The sequence below is a fragment of the Xenopus tropicalis genome, chromosome 1 (genome assembly GCF_000004195.4).
Source record: "Xenopus tropicalis strain Nigerian chromosome 1, UCB_Xtro_10.0, whole genome shotgun sequence".
Lineage (NCBI taxonomy): Eukaryota > Metazoa > Chordata > Amphibia > Anura > Pipidae > Xenopus > Xenopus tropicalis.
Window position 1 is genome coordinate 64,341,104 of NC_030677.2, and position 18,558 is coordinate 64,359,661.

General features: G+C 37.3%; 2 protein-coding genes across 4 annotated transcripts in view; one reads left to right on the forward strand and one right to left on the reverse strand.

The window, feature by feature from the left end:
• Positions 1 to 3,302, forward strand: part of LOC100498290 (WD repeat-containing protein 64) — a 32,676-nt gene extending 29,374 nt beyond the window's left edge. The window contains exons 26-27 of the mRNA XM_018096134.2: positions 1,651 to 1,730; positions 2,809 to 3,302. Of these exons, the coding sequence (XP_017951623.2) occupies positions 1,651 to 1,730; positions 2,809 to 2,971 (243 nt within the window). The 3' untranslated portion in view covers positions 2,972 to 3,302. The remainder of the gene's footprint in view (positions 1 to 1,650; positions 1,731 to 2,808) is intronic.
• A 920-nt stretch (positions 3,303 to 4,222) lies between these two features.
• Positions 4,223 to 18,558, reverse strand: part of intu (inturned planar cell polarity protein) — a 37,936-nt gene continuing 23,600 nt past the window's right edge. For all 3 annotated transcript variants that reach the window (XM_012955561.3, XM_002932043.5, XM_031895528.1), the window contains exons 5-16: positions 17,641 to 17,759; positions 16,230 to 16,319; positions 14,445 to 14,522; positions 13,892 to 14,081; positions 10,462 to 10,515; positions 10,110 to 10,172; positions 9,261 to 9,479; positions 8,450 to 8,956; positions 7,951 to 8,051; positions 7,325 to 7,514; positions 6,754 to 6,899; positions 4,223 to 5,319 (exon numbers count right to left, since the gene is read on the reverse strand). In XM_012955561.3, coding sequence (XP_012811015.2) covers positions 5,208 to 5,319; positions 6,754 to 6,899; positions 7,325 to 7,514; positions 7,951 to 8,051; positions 8,450 to 8,956; positions 9,261 to 9,479; positions 10,110 to 10,172; positions 10,462 to 10,515; positions 13,892 to 14,081; positions 14,445 to 14,522; positions 16,230 to 16,319; positions 17,641 to 17,759 — 1,869 coding nt within the window. In that variant the 3' untranslated portion in view covers positions 4,223 to 5,207. The remainder of the gene's footprint in view (positions 5,320 to 6,753; positions 6,900 to 7,324; positions 7,515 to 7,950; positions 8,052 to 8,449; positions 8,957 to 9,260; positions 9,480 to 10,109; positions 10,173 to 10,461; positions 10,516 to 13,891; positions 14,082 to 14,444; positions 14,523 to 16,229; positions 16,320 to 17,640; positions 17,760 to 18,558) is intronic.

An 18,558-nucleotide genomic window follows, 5' to 3' on the forward strand; every position in this document is an offset into this window, starting at 1 on the left:
TAACCTGTGCTGACTTGGGGGAAAATTTTGCAGCCAAAATCCATGCAACTACATACATCTAAAAAACTACTCTAACTGATAAAGGTGGCCATACACATTCAGATTTTAGTCTTCTTCTGTCAAACGTTCGGATATCAGTTGTATGTTTAAATGCAACAATCTAAAACTAACAATCAGACTGAAATTGTAGGATAAACCCTGAAAATACATATCGGAGGATGTTCTGAACTAGTTGGCAGACTAGTGACTTCTGTTGTAGGTCCCCCAAGGCTATCGCCAGATACACAATGGATGCACAGATTTTATTGTTATTTGCTAACCTGTCCCATCGGCTAAATGACCAATCACCATGGTATGAAAATTATCGGGATGTTAATTTGGAGAAAGCACACAGTCCGAAAATCATAAGGAACTATGTTTTGTACCATTATATCCGTGCGTGTATGGGCAGCTTTATTCATGTTTGGGTTTTTTCACAGAAACAAAAATTGCATGTTGCAAGACTTACATTGCTCCAATCATTTTAAATGAGGCAGAAAAACTCAAATGTTTTTATAAACCAGGAAAAGAAAATTGATAAAGTTGTTAGAGACAATTCCCATTGACTTCTACAAAACCTCCCCAGCTTTTACTTGCTTTGTTTTTTCACTTTATTTTTTTTCTTTAATAAATTCCGACTATTTGAGGTTTCAGAAAATACCTGCACAAGTATTTGTTCCTGTGTTTGTCAACTTGATTTTTAATAAATCTTAAAGGGGTTGTTCACCTTTAAATTAGCTTTTAGTATTTTGTAGAGAGTGCAATTTCGAGACAATGTGCAATTGGTCTTCATTTTTATTATTTAGCTTTATTCAACAACATTCCAGTTTGGAATTTTAGCAGCTATATGGTTGCTACGGGCTAAATTACTCTAGCACCCAGCCAATGGTTTGAGAAACTGGAATATGAATAGCTGTGATTGAAGCCTCACAGAACAATAGTTTTTTGACTGTGGTGGTCAGTGCCCCTTATTCATTTAAAAAGGAAGTCAGAAGTCTAAAAATAAAGACCAATTTAATGTACAGTTTGTTTACTTGACTGTCAAGCACTAAAGCTAATTACATTTTAGTCAGATGAACAGCTGAAATGTAACAAAATCTACTAAAAATACGTGACCATAATCTGCCATGCAGTTAACCACTGGAAATTTGAAATTTTTTTTATTCACCAAAAAATTTATATTTAAATATAATGTGCTGTTGCTCTGCTCTAATAAAACGTGTGTTGGCTTTATAAACACTACTATAGTTTATATAAATAAACTGCGGTTAGCCACTTAAACTGAATAGGGCAAAAAGCACAGGTTTATAGAGCAGATACTGATAAAATCTGTATAACATAGTAAGTTAGGTTGAAAAAAGACATACGTGCATCACGTTCAACCAAAATATATAACCTATATATAGCCTATATATAACCTGCCTGCTAGAAGTTGTACAGAATACAACGGGTTTAGTTCTTACACAGATAGACAGGGGGTCAAATTATATTTACAGCTCTCTACAGGACTACAGACTGAAAGCCCATGTTGGTGGTTGATAAACAGAAAATAGTTTTAATTTATGTAGAGAAGATAACTGTGTTAAATAACCCTCTCTGCTAACTCTTCAGTTCATAGGCATTTCCGTCCCAGTAGATGATAAGGACATTGCTGAAGAACTGCACAGAAGTAGATCCCACTCAGCCCAAAGGTAAATTAAGCATGAAAGATACACCCCTTTTCAATGCGAGCTCAATAAATAGGGCTTGAACTGAACATACTTTTTGGCTATTGATTTATATGCACTAAGCCAGCTTCACTAGTGCAATTCCTATCCCACAGAACCTCAGAGAAGTGAATATAACAAGTTACCAGTCAATTAAGAAGCCCTTGATAAAGAGCTGCTCATAGGGAGGGTTTGTTTATTCAAAGGTAGATAGTGAACTTTGAACAAATTGCCCTGTTTATAAAGGAAAAGGGGGTTAACTGAAAACAGCCCAGATTTCAAATTAGTGCTTTATAATGGCAAAAAAGAGGAAAATATGTATTTTTAAATTAAAACAATGCAGATTAACTGCAGATTAATTATTAAACTCCACGAAGACGAAGTGCTTAATAATCAAACTGTGGGATTGGAGGGTGTTGCATGCCAGAAAAAATAAAGGCACTCAAGAGGGTGAATGGCCTGATCACCCCAGTTACTTCTGTAAATGTTGTATTACAAGTAGCATTTTTAAAAGCATCATTCACTGAAATGAGTAGAGCTCATGTTTGACTGTCAGTAATAATTCTCAGTCCTGGCCATATTCTCCATATAGCCACCTGATGGCCTAAGACTAGAGTGGCAGCTTTAGGCTTATAGGCACCCAAGCCCTTGGGTGCCTATAAGGTAAAAAAAAAAAAAAATGCTTAAAAAAATTCCCCCAGTCCACTACTGAACACTAGTGGGCAAATTCAGCAGAGGAGCTGAGGATCTGTTCTGTGATTGGACTATGGGGTGGGTTCAGGTCTGATACCTAGGGAAGCAGCAATGAGCATGAATGCAGCCCAATGTAGCACGGACCCTCTTGTCATTCAGACTCCTAGGGTACTATGGGTTATGGCAACCACATATATTGTGGGGAAATCAGCATGCTTGGTACTGGAACCAATCAATGCCATGACTGTGTTTGGGAAGCATACAGCTTATGACATATGTAGGCATGAATACAGTGCCACTGTTGGGCACATAAAGAACCATGGAAAGGTGGAACACGTTCTAAACATTTTCCAATCTTTTTTCTACACAGGGGAAAAATGTTTGGGCCAAAACAAGTGGAGCTGCATCAGACATGTGGGAAACTGAATGCATACCAATCCCTGCAGATCTGTGACTTGATGTCTGTGACAACAAACGTCAGGAGGCCAAACCCAGCCGCTGAACTCAATGACCTGTACGACCTTGCTTTTTAACTCACATGTCCCAGGTTGAAAACTAAGCGCCAGTGAAAAGCATAAAATGCTCCATCGCTGTGGCGCCTGGACTGTGACATGGCTTATACCCTGAAACTAGAGAGTGTGTAGCCTGCTCTGTGTAACTGCTGCTGATCCCAACAACTCATGGCTCAGAAAACTCAAACCATGTATATAATTCATCTATTTTTAAATTTAAACAGTTGATAAACAGCATATAAATGTACGGTCTTTTCTAAGATGATAATGTAGCCCCTGCACAGACTAAAATGTCACATCTCATAACTGCCAAAATTGTCTGCAATGTAATAAACCTGCTTATACACATCAAGTGCTGCATTTCTAAAATGTCCATCAATATGATCAGACTCTTCTCTTAAAGGAACAGTAACAACAAGAAGTAATTAGAAAATTATGTACTGTTGCCCTGCACTTGTAAAAATGGTGTTTTACAGAGCTTATGTTATCTGCTATGTAGCCCTATTTCAATTTAAATAGCAACCCCGTGGCTACACAGCAGCTTATTTATATGAACTAGTAATGTTTCTGAAACAAACACACAACTTTTACCAAAGCAGGGCAACAGTACATTATATTTGAATAACATTGATACACTTTCAATCTTTGGAGTTACTGTTCCTTTAAAGGCTACATTCTTACAAAAGAGAATGCAAAGGCAGGGAATGGGACTCATGGCTCATTACTGATTTGGAGTTGCTGATGCTAAGAAAATACTGCAAGAGTTGCTATACTATACTATATTGTACATTGTATTTAGGACTCCAGCCTCTTTGATTTACAGAGTAAACATGTCGGTATATTGTTGTGCTTTCCATTAAGTATGTGGTGTGCTCAGGTCCTATGCTAGTATAGTGTTTATCAAACTGTGAGGCCTGACTAGTTATACTCCTTGCTCCTAGTACTGCTTTACAGAAGTGCCAGTTGCCTCTTATATTGAGTGGCATTGCCCCCTGAGCCAAAGTGTATACAAGAATATAAAAAAAAAAAATTGCCGACACCTAATTCCAATTTTGACAGTGATGATGTGGTGGTAGAGACCTGGGTGACATAAGGATACAAACCTATGTTAGTAAATATTTCAGCTGCTTTAGTCAGCTATGGTTAACTGTAAGCACGGTTAAGTTGTTTGTACTAAGAAAAACATTAGGTTATATATATCTAATATAGAATTACTAATCACCCACAACAATTTCTAATAACAAATTTACATAAACAAATTCAGAATGTTTCTACTTATTACAAAATAATTTAATAGGGCATATAATAAAACCGTGAATCAAAATACAAAATTATTATTCATCAAAATACATTTTTCTTCTGTATTTACAGAACTACTGATTTACTCCAGAAGCTCATCAAACTGTTTAAAGTTAGAGACCTGAAAAACAGACCTATTTTCACACATGCACAATAGCTAGGACCATGCATTTTCAATATGCCTAGGAGTCTGTGGCGTAACTACACAGGTAGCAGACTTCACCGTTGTGTGGAGAAAGGAGTAGCAGGTGGCCTGCAATGGACACAAAATGTTTTGTGAGGGAGGGGCTAAGCTACTCCTAGTAGCCCTTTGAGCAGACATACAAAGAGGGACATACTGAGTGGAATGCAGCTATTAAACTTTGCAATGTTCACCTGTTTAAAAGCCAGCATCTTATTGGTTGCTATAAGTTACTGCTCATGGGCAAATTTAGTGTTTTTTATTACATATGTGGGTTAATCTTCTTCAGTGTAAATGTAAATCATTGTGGTAAAACATATGTATTGCTTAGTAGCCCAAAGTGGCAAGACAATCAATGTGTTTCAGACAAGAAAGGCTTGGAAATGGCTGAATAGCTTTTATTAAGTAACTTAATCCCTAAATAAAATTTCTCACAGACACACACAAATACCTGTCAGCCATGTCCAAATAAGTGCAAACAGTAGCTAATTTTATCTTAAAACTATTAAGTAGCATTTTGTTTTAATCCAAATATGAATTCACGGGGTAATGTCACCCAGGTGTATAGTCAGCCTGTGGCTAAGCACTGATATTAAGTGTCAGGCAATAACACAGAGGTCACAGTGGTTAAAAAAATTAAATAGAAAAGCGAATAAAAAATGTGCATTTTAGAATAAACGATAATGATAAAAGTCTAGTACAATATGTACTAAATACAGATAGGGGACAGATTGTTTTCCCTGCACACATAACAGGTCTATTTAAGCTGTATTCCTTTTACAAAGGCATCCCGAAGGAGAGCTTAAAGGCCAGCTCAACAGAAATTTCTGTAACGGAGTCGTGAAAACAAACATAGAGCTCCTGAGGCTGCGGCTGCATGAAGAGTCTCCTGCATGGGGGGAAACAGGACAATTAAGGTACCAGGCACAGGAACAAATACAAAAAAGACACGGCTGTCAGAATTTACTAGTCACTCAGAACATTATAAATATTATGTTAACTGATACAGGTCCAGGACAAGACAGAGTCAGGTAATAATTTAGTAAGGTAAACAATTCCTGTGTTCCTCTGAAAAATAAGAAGAATCGCTCAACCATTTGGGAGTTAACAGTTTTGGGGCAGAAGTAGCAGCCTCCCCAAAGTTGAACTACATTAGTGTGGTACCTTTTAAAAAGTTCCTACTTTAAATTCACCTTTGAGGGTGAAGACACACGGGGGGCTACTAGTAGCAGCTACTTGTTGTGGCTACTAAAATAGACAATGCTGATCATTTACTGATAAGTCTCAATGTGTTTTAGCAGAGGCAATTCTCAGTATTGCCCATGGCAGGGTATTTGTTGGTGTTTAGTAGCTGTGAAAAAGTAGCTGCTACTAGTAGCTCCGTGTGTCTTCACCCTAAAAAATTTAGTTTATCTAGTCCTAGTTACCTGCCCATTGTAGTGAAATGCTGTTGTTTAACTGCTTGTGAACCTGAGTGCAAAGCGCTCTGGCTCTTTAAACTGCTAGAATGAAGTTCAAATATCTGTGCCTTTTCTGAATACAATGCTACCTGCATTTGGCAGTGCTCTATTCATGGGGGAAAGTGGTGGGAAACTACTAATTTGGAGCGTTGTGCAGAGCGCAGCACATGCCCAGACACAAGTGCTCATTTTATGAACACAGAGGGGCAGATTTATCAAAGTGTGAGATCAAAGCTCTCTAATTTAGCAGAAAAAAAGTTAAAGCCCCTCAAGCCCTCCACAACTACTAATTGGAAGGGGCTGCACGTATCTAAGCATTCCCAGGCTTCTTAAAACAACAAAAACAAAAAAAGGTGGACAGCAGTCAATCTTCCAATAAAAATAATGTTTTATTTTATCAGCTTTAGAACAGACCAAGCCTTAATGCCTTATGTGTTCTGGTGCTATCCCCCTTAATCATAGGCACTAATATCATGAATCTCATACTTCTGCCCCTATGTGATGAAAACATGGAGCAGGCATAAACACATTTTATCACAGTTATTACTATAACTATAAAAAAGCATTTATTTCCTACTTTTCTTGCTTTGTTCAATGTGTCAGTTTGTCAAAATGTTGAACACCCCATGAAACTTATAAAATGATTAAGCAGTGTGTTAAAATGAATGCAATGCAATGGGAGAAAAAGCACTCTTCTATGTTGAATGGAGAATAAAAGGTATCATTAATCATGGTTACCGCCAGATATAAACTACCAAACATTTGCTAAATCAGTCCCACAGGATTACAGCCTTATAAGAATACCATGCACAACTTTACTGTAACTTTATATAAATTCACTATAAACATTACATTGTGCTTACCCTACAACCCAATATGACATAGTTGGCGGGGATTTCTTTTGGTCATTCCAATTCTCAGGAGAGCACTCAAATAAAACTCCATGTTCTTTAATGGGACCAAACCCTGCAACATCCATGCAGGCCACAGAATCACTCTGTTTGGAGTTCTGCAAATAAAGTACAAATGTTTCACTATAATATTATCTTTATGCCAATGTGCAGGTGACTGTAACACCATTTCCCTAATGATATGTTGAACTAAAATATTAAGAGCTGGATGTATATTTCATTACATTTTTTGTTTATTTATCCAAGATACTAGAAAGTACAACATTTAGACAAGGATAAAACTGCTCTATTTGCTGTTATAGCCTTGTCTTGTCTCTGTGGCAAGTTGGCTACACATTGGCTAACAAGAAGCAAGTTGAGGAATGGCCAGTAAACAGGGTCATACTTGTCACTCCCTAGGTTTTTGTAATAACCTGTACAGAAACATATGTAATCTATGATAGCACAGACACTCCCCCCCTTTAGTATGCACTTTTGTGTAAGGATATTTGTAGCCAGTAGGTAACAGTTGCTGCCACCTCACCTTTTGATTTAGAGCTTGCTGAAACACAGAATGGATTGACAGACAGCAGCGATGGAAATTCTTGATCAGCTGAGGATGAATGGAGCCACCAAGCTGTTCTACCTCTTTGTGTGTTGGAGAGATAAAGACCCCTTGTAGAGTTTCAAAGTATAAGTAATGGAAGAGAGTATTTTCTGGGCCTGAAGTTAACCTTCAAAATGTCAGAAAAGGGCAGAATAAAAAATAATGGTACACACGGCTGCTATACATATAGTCGAATGAGTCCTGCAACACGTCACGTAGCCACAAAAAATGCATATATTGTGCAAGTGGTGATTAGGGGAGATGGATCCGTGGGTTTCTACCTCTTTTTCTTAGCCCTCAGATAACATCACATCACTGGTTTTATGATATTACTTCAGTTTTATGGTGGCCAGTTGGTTGGGTTGCAGATAAAGCTGTTGGGGGTTGGATTTGGCGTTGGGTCCAAAAACATAAAACCACAGGCTGTGGGTCTGGGTGCAAGTGCACACGACTAGATAAATGCAGGTCTCCAATATGTATAACATATAGGAGAAATAAAAGATTGGAAGAGAAAGTAGGAGTTCCCTGCACCCTTTAACCTCCTCAACAGACAATTCACTTACTTGATAGTGTTATAAATATCGTCAGTTTCCCTTTCTGACAGATTCTTTCTAAGGCTTCCAGAACTAAATGGATTTGGAAGTGAATACTTCTTCTTGTTTATCTAAAGAGGCAAAAATACATTAATACATTTTTTAAAAAAAATTACTTTCTAGCATTACATTTTCTTTTTTAAATGATATGCTTATGGAGTGGCCAATTATACATTATCCTTAGTACAACGCCAGCAACTGCATATTATTGTTATTATCATCACGGATTTATAAAGCACCAACATCATCTGCAGGTCAGAAGATTAAATTGGCATTTACATTCAGCATTCAGATTTACACACAAAGCAGCCCATAACCGACTACGGAAAGAGGTAAACAGGGCCCTGCCCTAAAGAGCTAAGAGTATTCATTAAACATATAATATATCTTCACATATTCCTGTCAGGCATGTGACCTGCTAATGTTTATCTATTTCAAGGGATACAAGTGAAAAACCTGCAAAAATTACCTTGAGTAGACTTCCACTTCCTCCACTTCCATCTGAGCCACCAGACCCTAAGGATTCACGCCTCCCAAATTTTCTTGCCATGTCTGGTGTGGAATGGGTTACTACACCAACACTTTCTCCTGCACCATCAGTGCCACTGTCCGATCCCCCACTACTCCGAGTAGGGCTTGGCCTACGTGTCCTTAGAGAAGAGGCTGCCTCTGCAAATAGTCTTCTCTTACTAACTGGGGATGGTGCCTTTTTTGGAGGAGTCTGAAGTTTGCTCAAAACAGCAGAGTTTGTAAAATTGCCTAGTTTGTCCCTTGTGGAGGGAAGAAACCAGTCAGCACAAGACAGGCATGGATTAGGAGCTGAACTAAGTCTGTCCTCTATGCTCATGTCTAACATTTCCAGTTGGAGTAGCGTTGCCTTTACTTGATCCACATAGATATAATCTGGACCTGGGTGCCCGGTTGCCTTAGATGTACACCCCCCTGCTTCCAGCAAGGTGCAAAGCATGAAGTGTCTCTGTCAAAAATATATTGCAAATGTAAAATTCATAAATGATAATTTAAGCATTAAACAAATTATATTCAACAATGATTTTGGTTAAAAAAAGCCATTTAGGATACTGTATACACTATTTATCATAGGCTATAAAAAGGGGTATGGCCTATTGAAAGGGGACAGAGCGGAGTTTTCACAAACAGCTTTGTTTCCACTGATAATCACTTATTTGTTTCAGTAGATGTCAAAGCATAGTGCACAGAGACAAGTATGCAATTTTCTCTAAAACAGCTACTATAAAACATTACATTTCAGAATGCCTTACCAATCCTACAATTAGCAGGAAGTATCGCCCCCCTGGCTCAGTGCATTCCTCAGTAGCAGAAGATCCACATTGTTTTAGATGGTATTGTGGGTAAACCTCCCTCCATATGATTAACTGGCCAATCCTCTCTGATGCTAAAGTAAGCAAGCAGTACTGACGGCAATAAATGGCAACATCCACCAGATCTTCTTTGGGTAAATGGTTGCTGAGTAAGTAGCCCTGAAAGTATAAAGGCACATATTACTTTTAAATTGTTGTTGATTATATAAAAATCAAATTTGATCATGAAAGATATAAATCATCATATTAAGAACAAAATCAATATATTTCTAAATTAGTAAATACCCGGAATAATTTCATGAGATTATCTGTAAATGCTGTAAGGTCTTTCACAACTAAGGGGCAGATTTAATCAGGATGGAACTGTTGAATCCAAGGATTCCCAGCAGTATGATCCATTTTACAACTTAACACAATCGTTCCAGCATTAAAAAACATGTTTTTACAAGCAGTGCATGTTGGTAGAGTTGCCCCATGTGCTCTCTCGTCAGAAGTTCTAGTACTTAATGTAACAAAAGGTTGTTTTAGTCCTAGTGACTTACAGCAACCATCAAAGTTTGCAATAATACTGGTGGTTAGTAAATGCTACTTGTTGACTGATTGCAAAATCTTGAGACTTTTATGACATTTACCCACTATTATGGATGCTCTCCTCTACTATAGCTTCATTCTTTACATTCAAAGATATGAATGGCACATGTCATATTGCTTTTCTTGGTTCTTGCTTTCTTTGTATGTTGTTCATTCTGCTATTTTACAGAGTTGATCAGTAAAAAGATGTGGGCTTACCTTGTAGAAAAGGCATGTTCCTATGATCATATACAAGCGCCTCATTTCATAGAAGTCTTCAGACTAGAAGGAAAGTAAAGTAAGGTTTGAATTTTTAGTAAGAAAATGGCAGCTCATGGAATATAAAACTTTAAATAAACTTATTTAAAACAAAAAAATTATATACTTAAATCTATCAATATTATATTGCTATAAACCAGGTTTGTCAGCTACTACTGCCCTGTAGTTCACTAGCTGGAAAGCTCCAATATCGACAACTCTATAATAAATTTTATTTAAGCACTGAAGCCAGAGTCAGTTATAGTCCATACACAGATAAAACACATAAATAAAATTAAGTATACACTCCTACCAGCTCTGCAAAATCAAGTGCTTCCAAATCACTCAGCACAGTGTCTATCTCCATCTGAAAGTAAAAATAAAAAATTAGAGAGTCATGCGTTTTGCAAGAGTTCAGACTTTGCAGCCTAAGTGATAGTCCAAATTCCTTTACATGTGGGTAATCTAACTATAGGGGGGAAACAAGTCTACTCCAGCCTCCTAGAAACACTGGTGTTTGACCTTGAGGTGATATAATTTGATTCACTCTTATATGATTACAGAAAAAGAATCCAGCAGCTTTTTGCAGTTATTACTCTGGTCTCGGGTCTATAGAACAATAGTAAGCGGTCACTTAACTATAATAAGGTATCCATAGCTGCAATAACCTAGGACACAGGAATGTGTGTTTCAAGAAATCCGGCATGCTAAATTGAACATTTGTTAAAAGCAATGCTTTTTTGATTAATGGATGAAAAAACGTTATGGAAAAAATCAAAGTCAGCCTGCAGAAAGCCTAGAGGTAAATTAATCTTAGTTCAGTAAGAATCCATGCACAGAAAGACAAGAGTAGAAAACAGGAATAATAAAAATTCTTTAGTTTGCAAACATCTAGTAACTCATAGCAACCAATCTGATTTTTGTTTTCCAACAGCTGACCAGTAAATGCTACCTGCTGATTGGTTGCTATGGGTTTCTAGACAAGCAGCAAAAGACCAAAGCTACTTTACCCCAAAGCTAGTGGAAGAACATGTGCATATGTCTCTTTGTATTTTTGAAAGTAAACCTGTACTATACCTGGGAAAGGGATGGCTAATCATATAAAATCATAATTTCATGATGTGCCTCGCAGACAGGCTTCCTTGGGGTGACACACTGACTGCATCTCAAGGCTGTCCCTAGCCATCTGAATGCTGCCAAACTTTGCTGTATTGTAATGTAGCTTGCACACAAGCAAGGTATAGTTACATAGATATAAAGAGCTTGAAACAAGTCTAGAAACCAAGGCAAGTAAAATTTACCATCTACCCATTTAAAAGAAAAAAAAAAAGTTGCTTACCCCTTTATGTTATAATAGGCAAAGTTTGCTCAAAAGCAGTAACCCATAGCAACCAATAAGATGCTTGCTTTTCAACAGATGACCAGTAAATGCTACCTGCTGATTGGTTACTACACGTGATAAGTATAGCAAAACTTTTGCTCCTCATATAAATAAAGCCATAAGAGCTTACCAGTACTGTTGCAACCTTGTTCTTGCTATTAAAGAATAAGAAACCCCTTTTCTTTTTTAAAATCTCTAAAATTACTCTGTACAGCCCCTAGAATAACATACCTTTCTTCCTGCATTCAGATTTATTTTGTTTCTCTCTTTTACAAGCAGCAGAACTGCTTCTCTTTTACGGACTTCCTTGTCTAGCATGAAGCTCTGCCTCCTTTTGCTCTCCGAGCACTCCTCTCTTCGACTATATTGACCTCAAAAAGGGGCCAACTGAGCATGCCTGATTAATTTTATTTAGCCCAAAGGCAGTGAGCACACCCAGTAGGCAATACTTTGAGGTCTTCATAGTCGGAAAGAGAAAGAGTGCTCAGAAAGCAAAAGGAGGCTGACCTTCATGCTAGACAAGAAAGTCAAAAGCAATACAGTTCAGCTGCTTGTAATAGAGAAACAAAACAAATCTGCATGCAGGGAGAAAGGTATGTTATTCTAGGGGTTGTTTAAAGTAATTTTAAAGGATTTCAAGATAAAAAGTTTACTTATCATTTAAATGACATCCACTCCATCCCCCTAAATACAAATGATCAGTGAAAAATGGAAATCTGACTGTTCAATAGAAAAACAGCTGTGATTATTAGTCAAAGAGGAGATCCAGGTAGCAAAGCCCATACTGGAATATACTGCATCCTCTATACAGCAAATATCACTGAGAGAAGTAGGGTTGCACATATGTCCTGTGTTACAATAAAGTATCCTGGCAGAAAAGCCCAGGAATGTTTTGACTTTGCCTCAGTATGTCTTGTTCCTTATATTTTTACTGTATGCCTATTCTCAATTTGATTTTTGCTTATTTTAAGATATAAAATATAAAAAATTATAGTCTATCCTACCTAAAATATATTTGATTGCTTACAGCTGGTAAACATTATAAACATCTGAATACCTGTCCAATTATCTTGGATTGGACATTAAAGGAGAACTAAGCTTAACTAAAGAAGTATGAATATCAAAACAAAAATAAAAAATAAATAAGTAAATAGGTAAATAAACGTATTAAACCATGATAAACCTGCAATGCACCTAAGTATTAACTAAAGATTTAAATAAAAAAACAACTGAATAATTAAATAATAAACAGACTTAGCCACAACACAGTACCTAAAAATTATATTGACCCGGGTGTGTAAACCCCAGGTCTATCACTGAGTGTGTGCGGTTCCAGCTTCCAAAAAGTCATGCAGTCAGAGGTAACTCACCACAGTTGTCATGTGGTCCGGGTGCTCAGAGCCCCGAACCCGTAGCCTGTGGAAATCCACCAAATTCTTCAAAAAGCAGCTAGCAAAGCACACCGGACGGCCAAGATGTTGCATAAAACTTAGTCTTTATTCATGTTCATAAAAAATATATGCCTAACGGGTTTCGTGCATGCGCACTTAATCATAGGCGTCAATGGTGTCTATGATTTAGTGCGCATGCACGAAACGCGTTAGGCGTATAGGTTTTATGAACATGAATAAAGACTAAGTTTTATGCAACATCTTGGCCGTCCGGTGTGCTTTGCTAGCCGCTTTTTAAAGAATTTGGTGGATTAACTAAAGAAGTAGGCTAGAAATGTTGCACATTATATTTTGGGCTTCTGTACAAGCCCAAGGCAACCACAGCCCTTTAGCAGGGAAGATCTGTGCCTCTCAAGATGCCCCGGTAGCTCCCCATCTTCTTTTCTGCCAATTTATTGCCCATGCTCTGCGCTGCTGTCAGTTACCTGAGCATAGGGACAGACTCAAAATATACTGTATATATAGAATATAAATTTCACAATATAAAGCTGATTAGTAATTAATAGAGATAATTGTCACATAGCAGCTCTGAAACCAGTGAAATTAGCAACAGAATGTAATAATCAGCCTTGTAGCATCAGCTTATATGACCGGCAAACCTCATTTTCTTTATGACAATTTATGAAGACTCTAAAAAGCTTAGTTTCTAAATAGCTGCTCAGCGCACACTGAGCATGTGAGTGTCACTGACTCTTGTAACAGAATCTAAGATGGGGCACTTCCTCTGACAGGCCTAGATTATTTCTGCTATAGAGATACTGGACCTTTAGGCTATTGCAATAAGTTCCATTTATAAAATATGGTATTTTTAGCCATATTTAATTTTTAGGGCTTAGTTCTTCTTTAATTGGCAATACATTCAATACATTCAGTTAAACAAATTAAAGCTGGTATTACAAAATTCTTTATACCTTAATATCTTCTGGCAAAGAAAGCCACCGTACACCAGGGAGATTTTCTACCAACAGTGAACTGCAGGCATCATAAAACTGAGAGCCATAACCTGCAATGCCAGTTAATGAGAACACTCGAAGTGCACGCTGAAAGAACAGGCTGAAGAAATGATCAAGGCGAGAAATGTTTTCTGCTTGACAGAAAGCCCTGTATGACAACGTGACATAAAAAACCCATCATTATCTAATACATTTGCAAAAGGTGTACATTTTTAATAAGGTTTTCTCTTTTATGCTTCCCCCCCATTTAAACTTCAGCCCTTAGTTACTGCCAGTCTTGACGAATGAGATCAACTTAAGTGTCACCCTCTTTAGCACATCTCCTTTAGTCTTTGTTCAACAGTGGCAGTATAAAAAGGGGAGAATAGTATGCAAAACATTATGACAGGCCATGTTCTCCTCCAGTTTTCCTAACACTTCACATCAATTTTTTCAGAATAGCTGCTACTACTCTGACTAACCCATTTCCTTTAAAACTTTAAATTAGAACAGCACCATTGCCTTTACCAACCTGTCCAAAGTGCTATACATGAACTTCAGTGTCCTTACAATATCGGCAGTCATGTTCTTCAGCTGCAACAGAGGAAACCTGCACAACAAAAGCATATGCAGCTTGATGACTTGTTATATCAGCAAATTGACATTTGAAAGGGCATAATTTCAGTTCTGCAATAATGACATTCAGTAGAGAGCCTTGAAAACGCAGATGTAAAACTGCCATATTTTGGTAAACAATGAAATACTAATGAGAAAAATGTACTGAAACATTAAAAAGAAACATTACACAATACTGTAGAGGCGTAACAATGTTACAAAAACATGGTATGGCCTGACTGATCAAGCCAAAGAATGCCTTGTATCCAATTTAAAATTATATATATCTCCCATAGCAACCAACAAGATGTTTTCTTTCAGTATTCTAGATAAAAAAAAAAAATAGAATAGCTGATTGGCTGCTTTGTGCTGTAGCACTACAACAAACATTCTCATTCCTGAATAACCCCATTTGTATGGAAACATTTTTTCTATATACAACATTCAAAAAGTGAACTTTAGAAAACTATCAAAAATATGGATATTTAATATAAGCTTTTATCTCATGGAAATAAAGAATTGTTCTGGAAATGGAAAGAGTGTCTAGGCCAAGAACACACACACCAGTGATGTATTAGAGCTGCTGATTAAACTCTGATTCTTACTCCTGCATAAAGAGAGACAGTCTGCCTAGAGGCGGATGCTGAAGAAAATGGTGCTGAATTTATAATTGATTATACAGGTAAGGGATCCTTTTATCCAGAAAGCTCCAAACAGGAAGGCCATCTCCCATAGAATTAATTTTAATGAAACAATTTACTTTTCTAAAAATTATTTCCTTTCTATCTGTAATAATACAACAGTACCTTATTCTTGATCCCAAACAAGCTATACTGAATTCTTACTAGGTGGAAAACAATCCTTGGGTTTATTTCATGTAAATTATTTTGAATAAAAAAGTGTGGTAATGCAAACTACAGATATATCCCTTATCCAGAAACCCCCAGGTCCCCATTATTCTGCATAACAGGTCCCATACCTGTATTTAAAAAAAGTTCCTCATATTAATAAGCTGATGCTTAATATTTTTTGGAAAGTTCTCCTTTGAATAGTTATAGAAATAGCACTTGAGGATTTTTTACTACTTGTAAGTTCACTACTGGCACCGTTTGCTGCCTCTTCGGATCCTCTCCTGTCAGTTTGCTGACATGGAGTATGCTCTGTTGAAGGTAGGTTCAGGATCAGCTTTAAATGAGCATGTAGTCATAGGGGCCCATTCATTAAAGCACAGATTTTTTTCGTGGAAGTTAACGAAAACCATGAAAAAGTTGTGCAATTTTCAGGATATTTTTGCGCTTTTCTATTAAAAAAAAATGTTTTTTTCTCAAAATACAAATTTGTGCTTTAATGAATGGGCCCCTTAGTGTTGGCAAAGTGAGTAAGAAGAGGCAGAAGACGGTGTCTGTGAGCTCCGCTGCATTTTTGGGCAGGATTACACAGTGACACTTTTGAGTAACAGACAGGGCTTAAACTTAAAAGGCTTAACAAACATACACTTTTATGATCTGCCTAGGGACCCATACTTGTGAACAAGTGGATTAACCCTTCAGTGACCAAAGTTCTGGCTTATTTCATAATATTCACAAATCCAGACTATATATATATATATATATATATATATCTAATATCATACTGTATCATACTACAAAGTGAGATGGTAGAGTTATAAAATGCAGATACAATAGGAAAGAGCCAACCTCACCTTTGTGCAGGAACACTAATGAGCAATAACTTATCATTTTCTTTCCAGTACGAAACATGAACTAATTCGTCATTCAAAATTAGTGAGGAGCTATGGTAAGAGAGACATAAAAGCTTTAGGTAATGAAGTGCTTTAGAAGAAAGACAAATTAAATGTACAGGCTGTTTTCCTAGATATCATAATTCTGTCTATACCTTTCTTTGGAACTCAAGGCAGAGAAAGGTAAGTCACTGCTCTTAAATAGAAAATGACACCTTGAGGGATATTTAATCACCTAGTGCAGGGCTTTTTTTTCATGTAAACACAAGTCAGCTTTAGGGTGAAGACACACTGAGCTACTAGTAGTAGCTACTTTTTCATGGCTATTAAACTCCAGAAAATACCCTGCCATAGACAATACTGAGAATTTCCTCTGCTAAAACACACGTAGAGACAGTTATCAGTAAATGCATTGTCTATTTTAGTAGCTACAACCCTTAGGGTTGTGGCACAAGGGGCATTTTGTCTGCTGCTGCCATCTGGTGGGAAAACACAAATGGTCAAAACTTCCCTCTCCATCTGTTACCACTCCTAATAGTAGTGAATTGAATGCAACCCCATCTGACACAAAGTGTCGTAGAAAACATTTTGCTCTGTCTATCATAGTTCCCTATGTATGTTAAATAGCATGCTTTTAATTTCTTATTAGGAGCGATGGCATGTGGAAAGGTCCCTCAGTTTTCTGCAAAACCCGTGTGCCAGAGAACTTCGACTCAATTTCTTGAAGAAAACAAACCAGGCATGTCAAAATTGTGTGCTGTAAAGTGCATCCATGGCCCTCTTGCTCCAACTTTTGAGGTGCACAAGCTTTTAACGGAGTAGTCCGTTTTGACAAAAGTAACAAAGTTTCAGTTAACAATGTAAAAATGGAGTTAAAGTGGTAGCTCATCTTTTAGTATGGTTTGTGTTTTGTTTGGACTTGAGCTTGCAGTTGATCCTTCCTTTACATATGAATAATTAATACCAAATACTGATTTAGTCCAAACACATGAATAACGTGTTTTCAGTTCAATTCTGGTGAAAGTTTTCATCTAACTCTTGTCTCATTGAGAAAAGATATATCAAAAAGTGATAAAATGTACAGAAGTTTCGATTATGTGCAAAGATATCCTAAGAATGTGTACCTATGGTCACTGAGCACTGTTGCTATACACAAAACCAGATGCACAATACTGTATATAAAGAGGAGCACAGCACAGTGGAATTACACTGCTAAAAAAAAATTTAGGTCACACAATCCCTTTATCCAAGCAAAACTTGCATAAGCTAAATATATTTAAGGTATTCCCTGAGTGTTCGCTGTTAGTTTACAGTGATAAATGCTACAGGAAGGCATGGAAAGTATCCATATCGTCATGCTGGACTGCATTACCTTATAATAGGAGCTCCAGTCACATTCTGCAGCATATCACTGAGGGTGAGAAATAATCCCCTTATACTTTTCAGTTTGTGGGATGCCTCTGAGACAGGATATTGGTAGATAATTTCTTGCTGTTAAAACATTAATGTAGTTATTAGAACAGCTTAATTTAATTCCAGGATATGAAGGACATGCTAATATAAAAAGGTAAAGTTCATGTTTAAATGACCTTTTAGCATTTTGTATATAAGAACTGCCTAACCTTTTCCACGTATTGTTAAGGATGTAATCACCCCTATTATAAGCACACTGCAATCAGTTGTTCTGTTTTTGAAACCTGCAACTTCAAATTACTTATCTGCATCTCTACACTAGCAGAGTGGTTGTTGTACAGAAGGGAAATGTAATTTCTGAAGATTCCTTGACTTTCTTCAATCTGTATTCCTCTTTAGGCACAAAGTTTCCTGCTGCAGGAAATTTTGGAAAACAAAGCAACATGTATGCCTTTTTACTGGCAATTCACTTTGTTGCCAGGAAGATTAATCGCCCGTGGAAGCCGAGATTAACAACGGGCAACTAATCTCGCTGTGGGAAACTGCCCTAATCACTCAGTTTATCCCCTAGCTGTTCCGAATTTTCTTTGTGTTTTACCTATCTTCCCAGATGTACTTTTAGTGATTCTTGTAACACAGTATCTTTATCACTCATCTTTCTTTCTGCAACGCTGGCCATACACTGAAAAGATCTGCTTGGCAAGGTCTCCAAACATGTGGCTCCTTCTCCGATATGCCCACTGCAAGGTGGGCGATAGATGACTGACCTAAACATTTGGCCATCAGACCAAATAATGTGATTAGATTGACAGAATGCAGGCCTTCAGGGCAAGGGCTGCATCAACTGAATTTTTAAACCTGTCCGATTGATATCTGG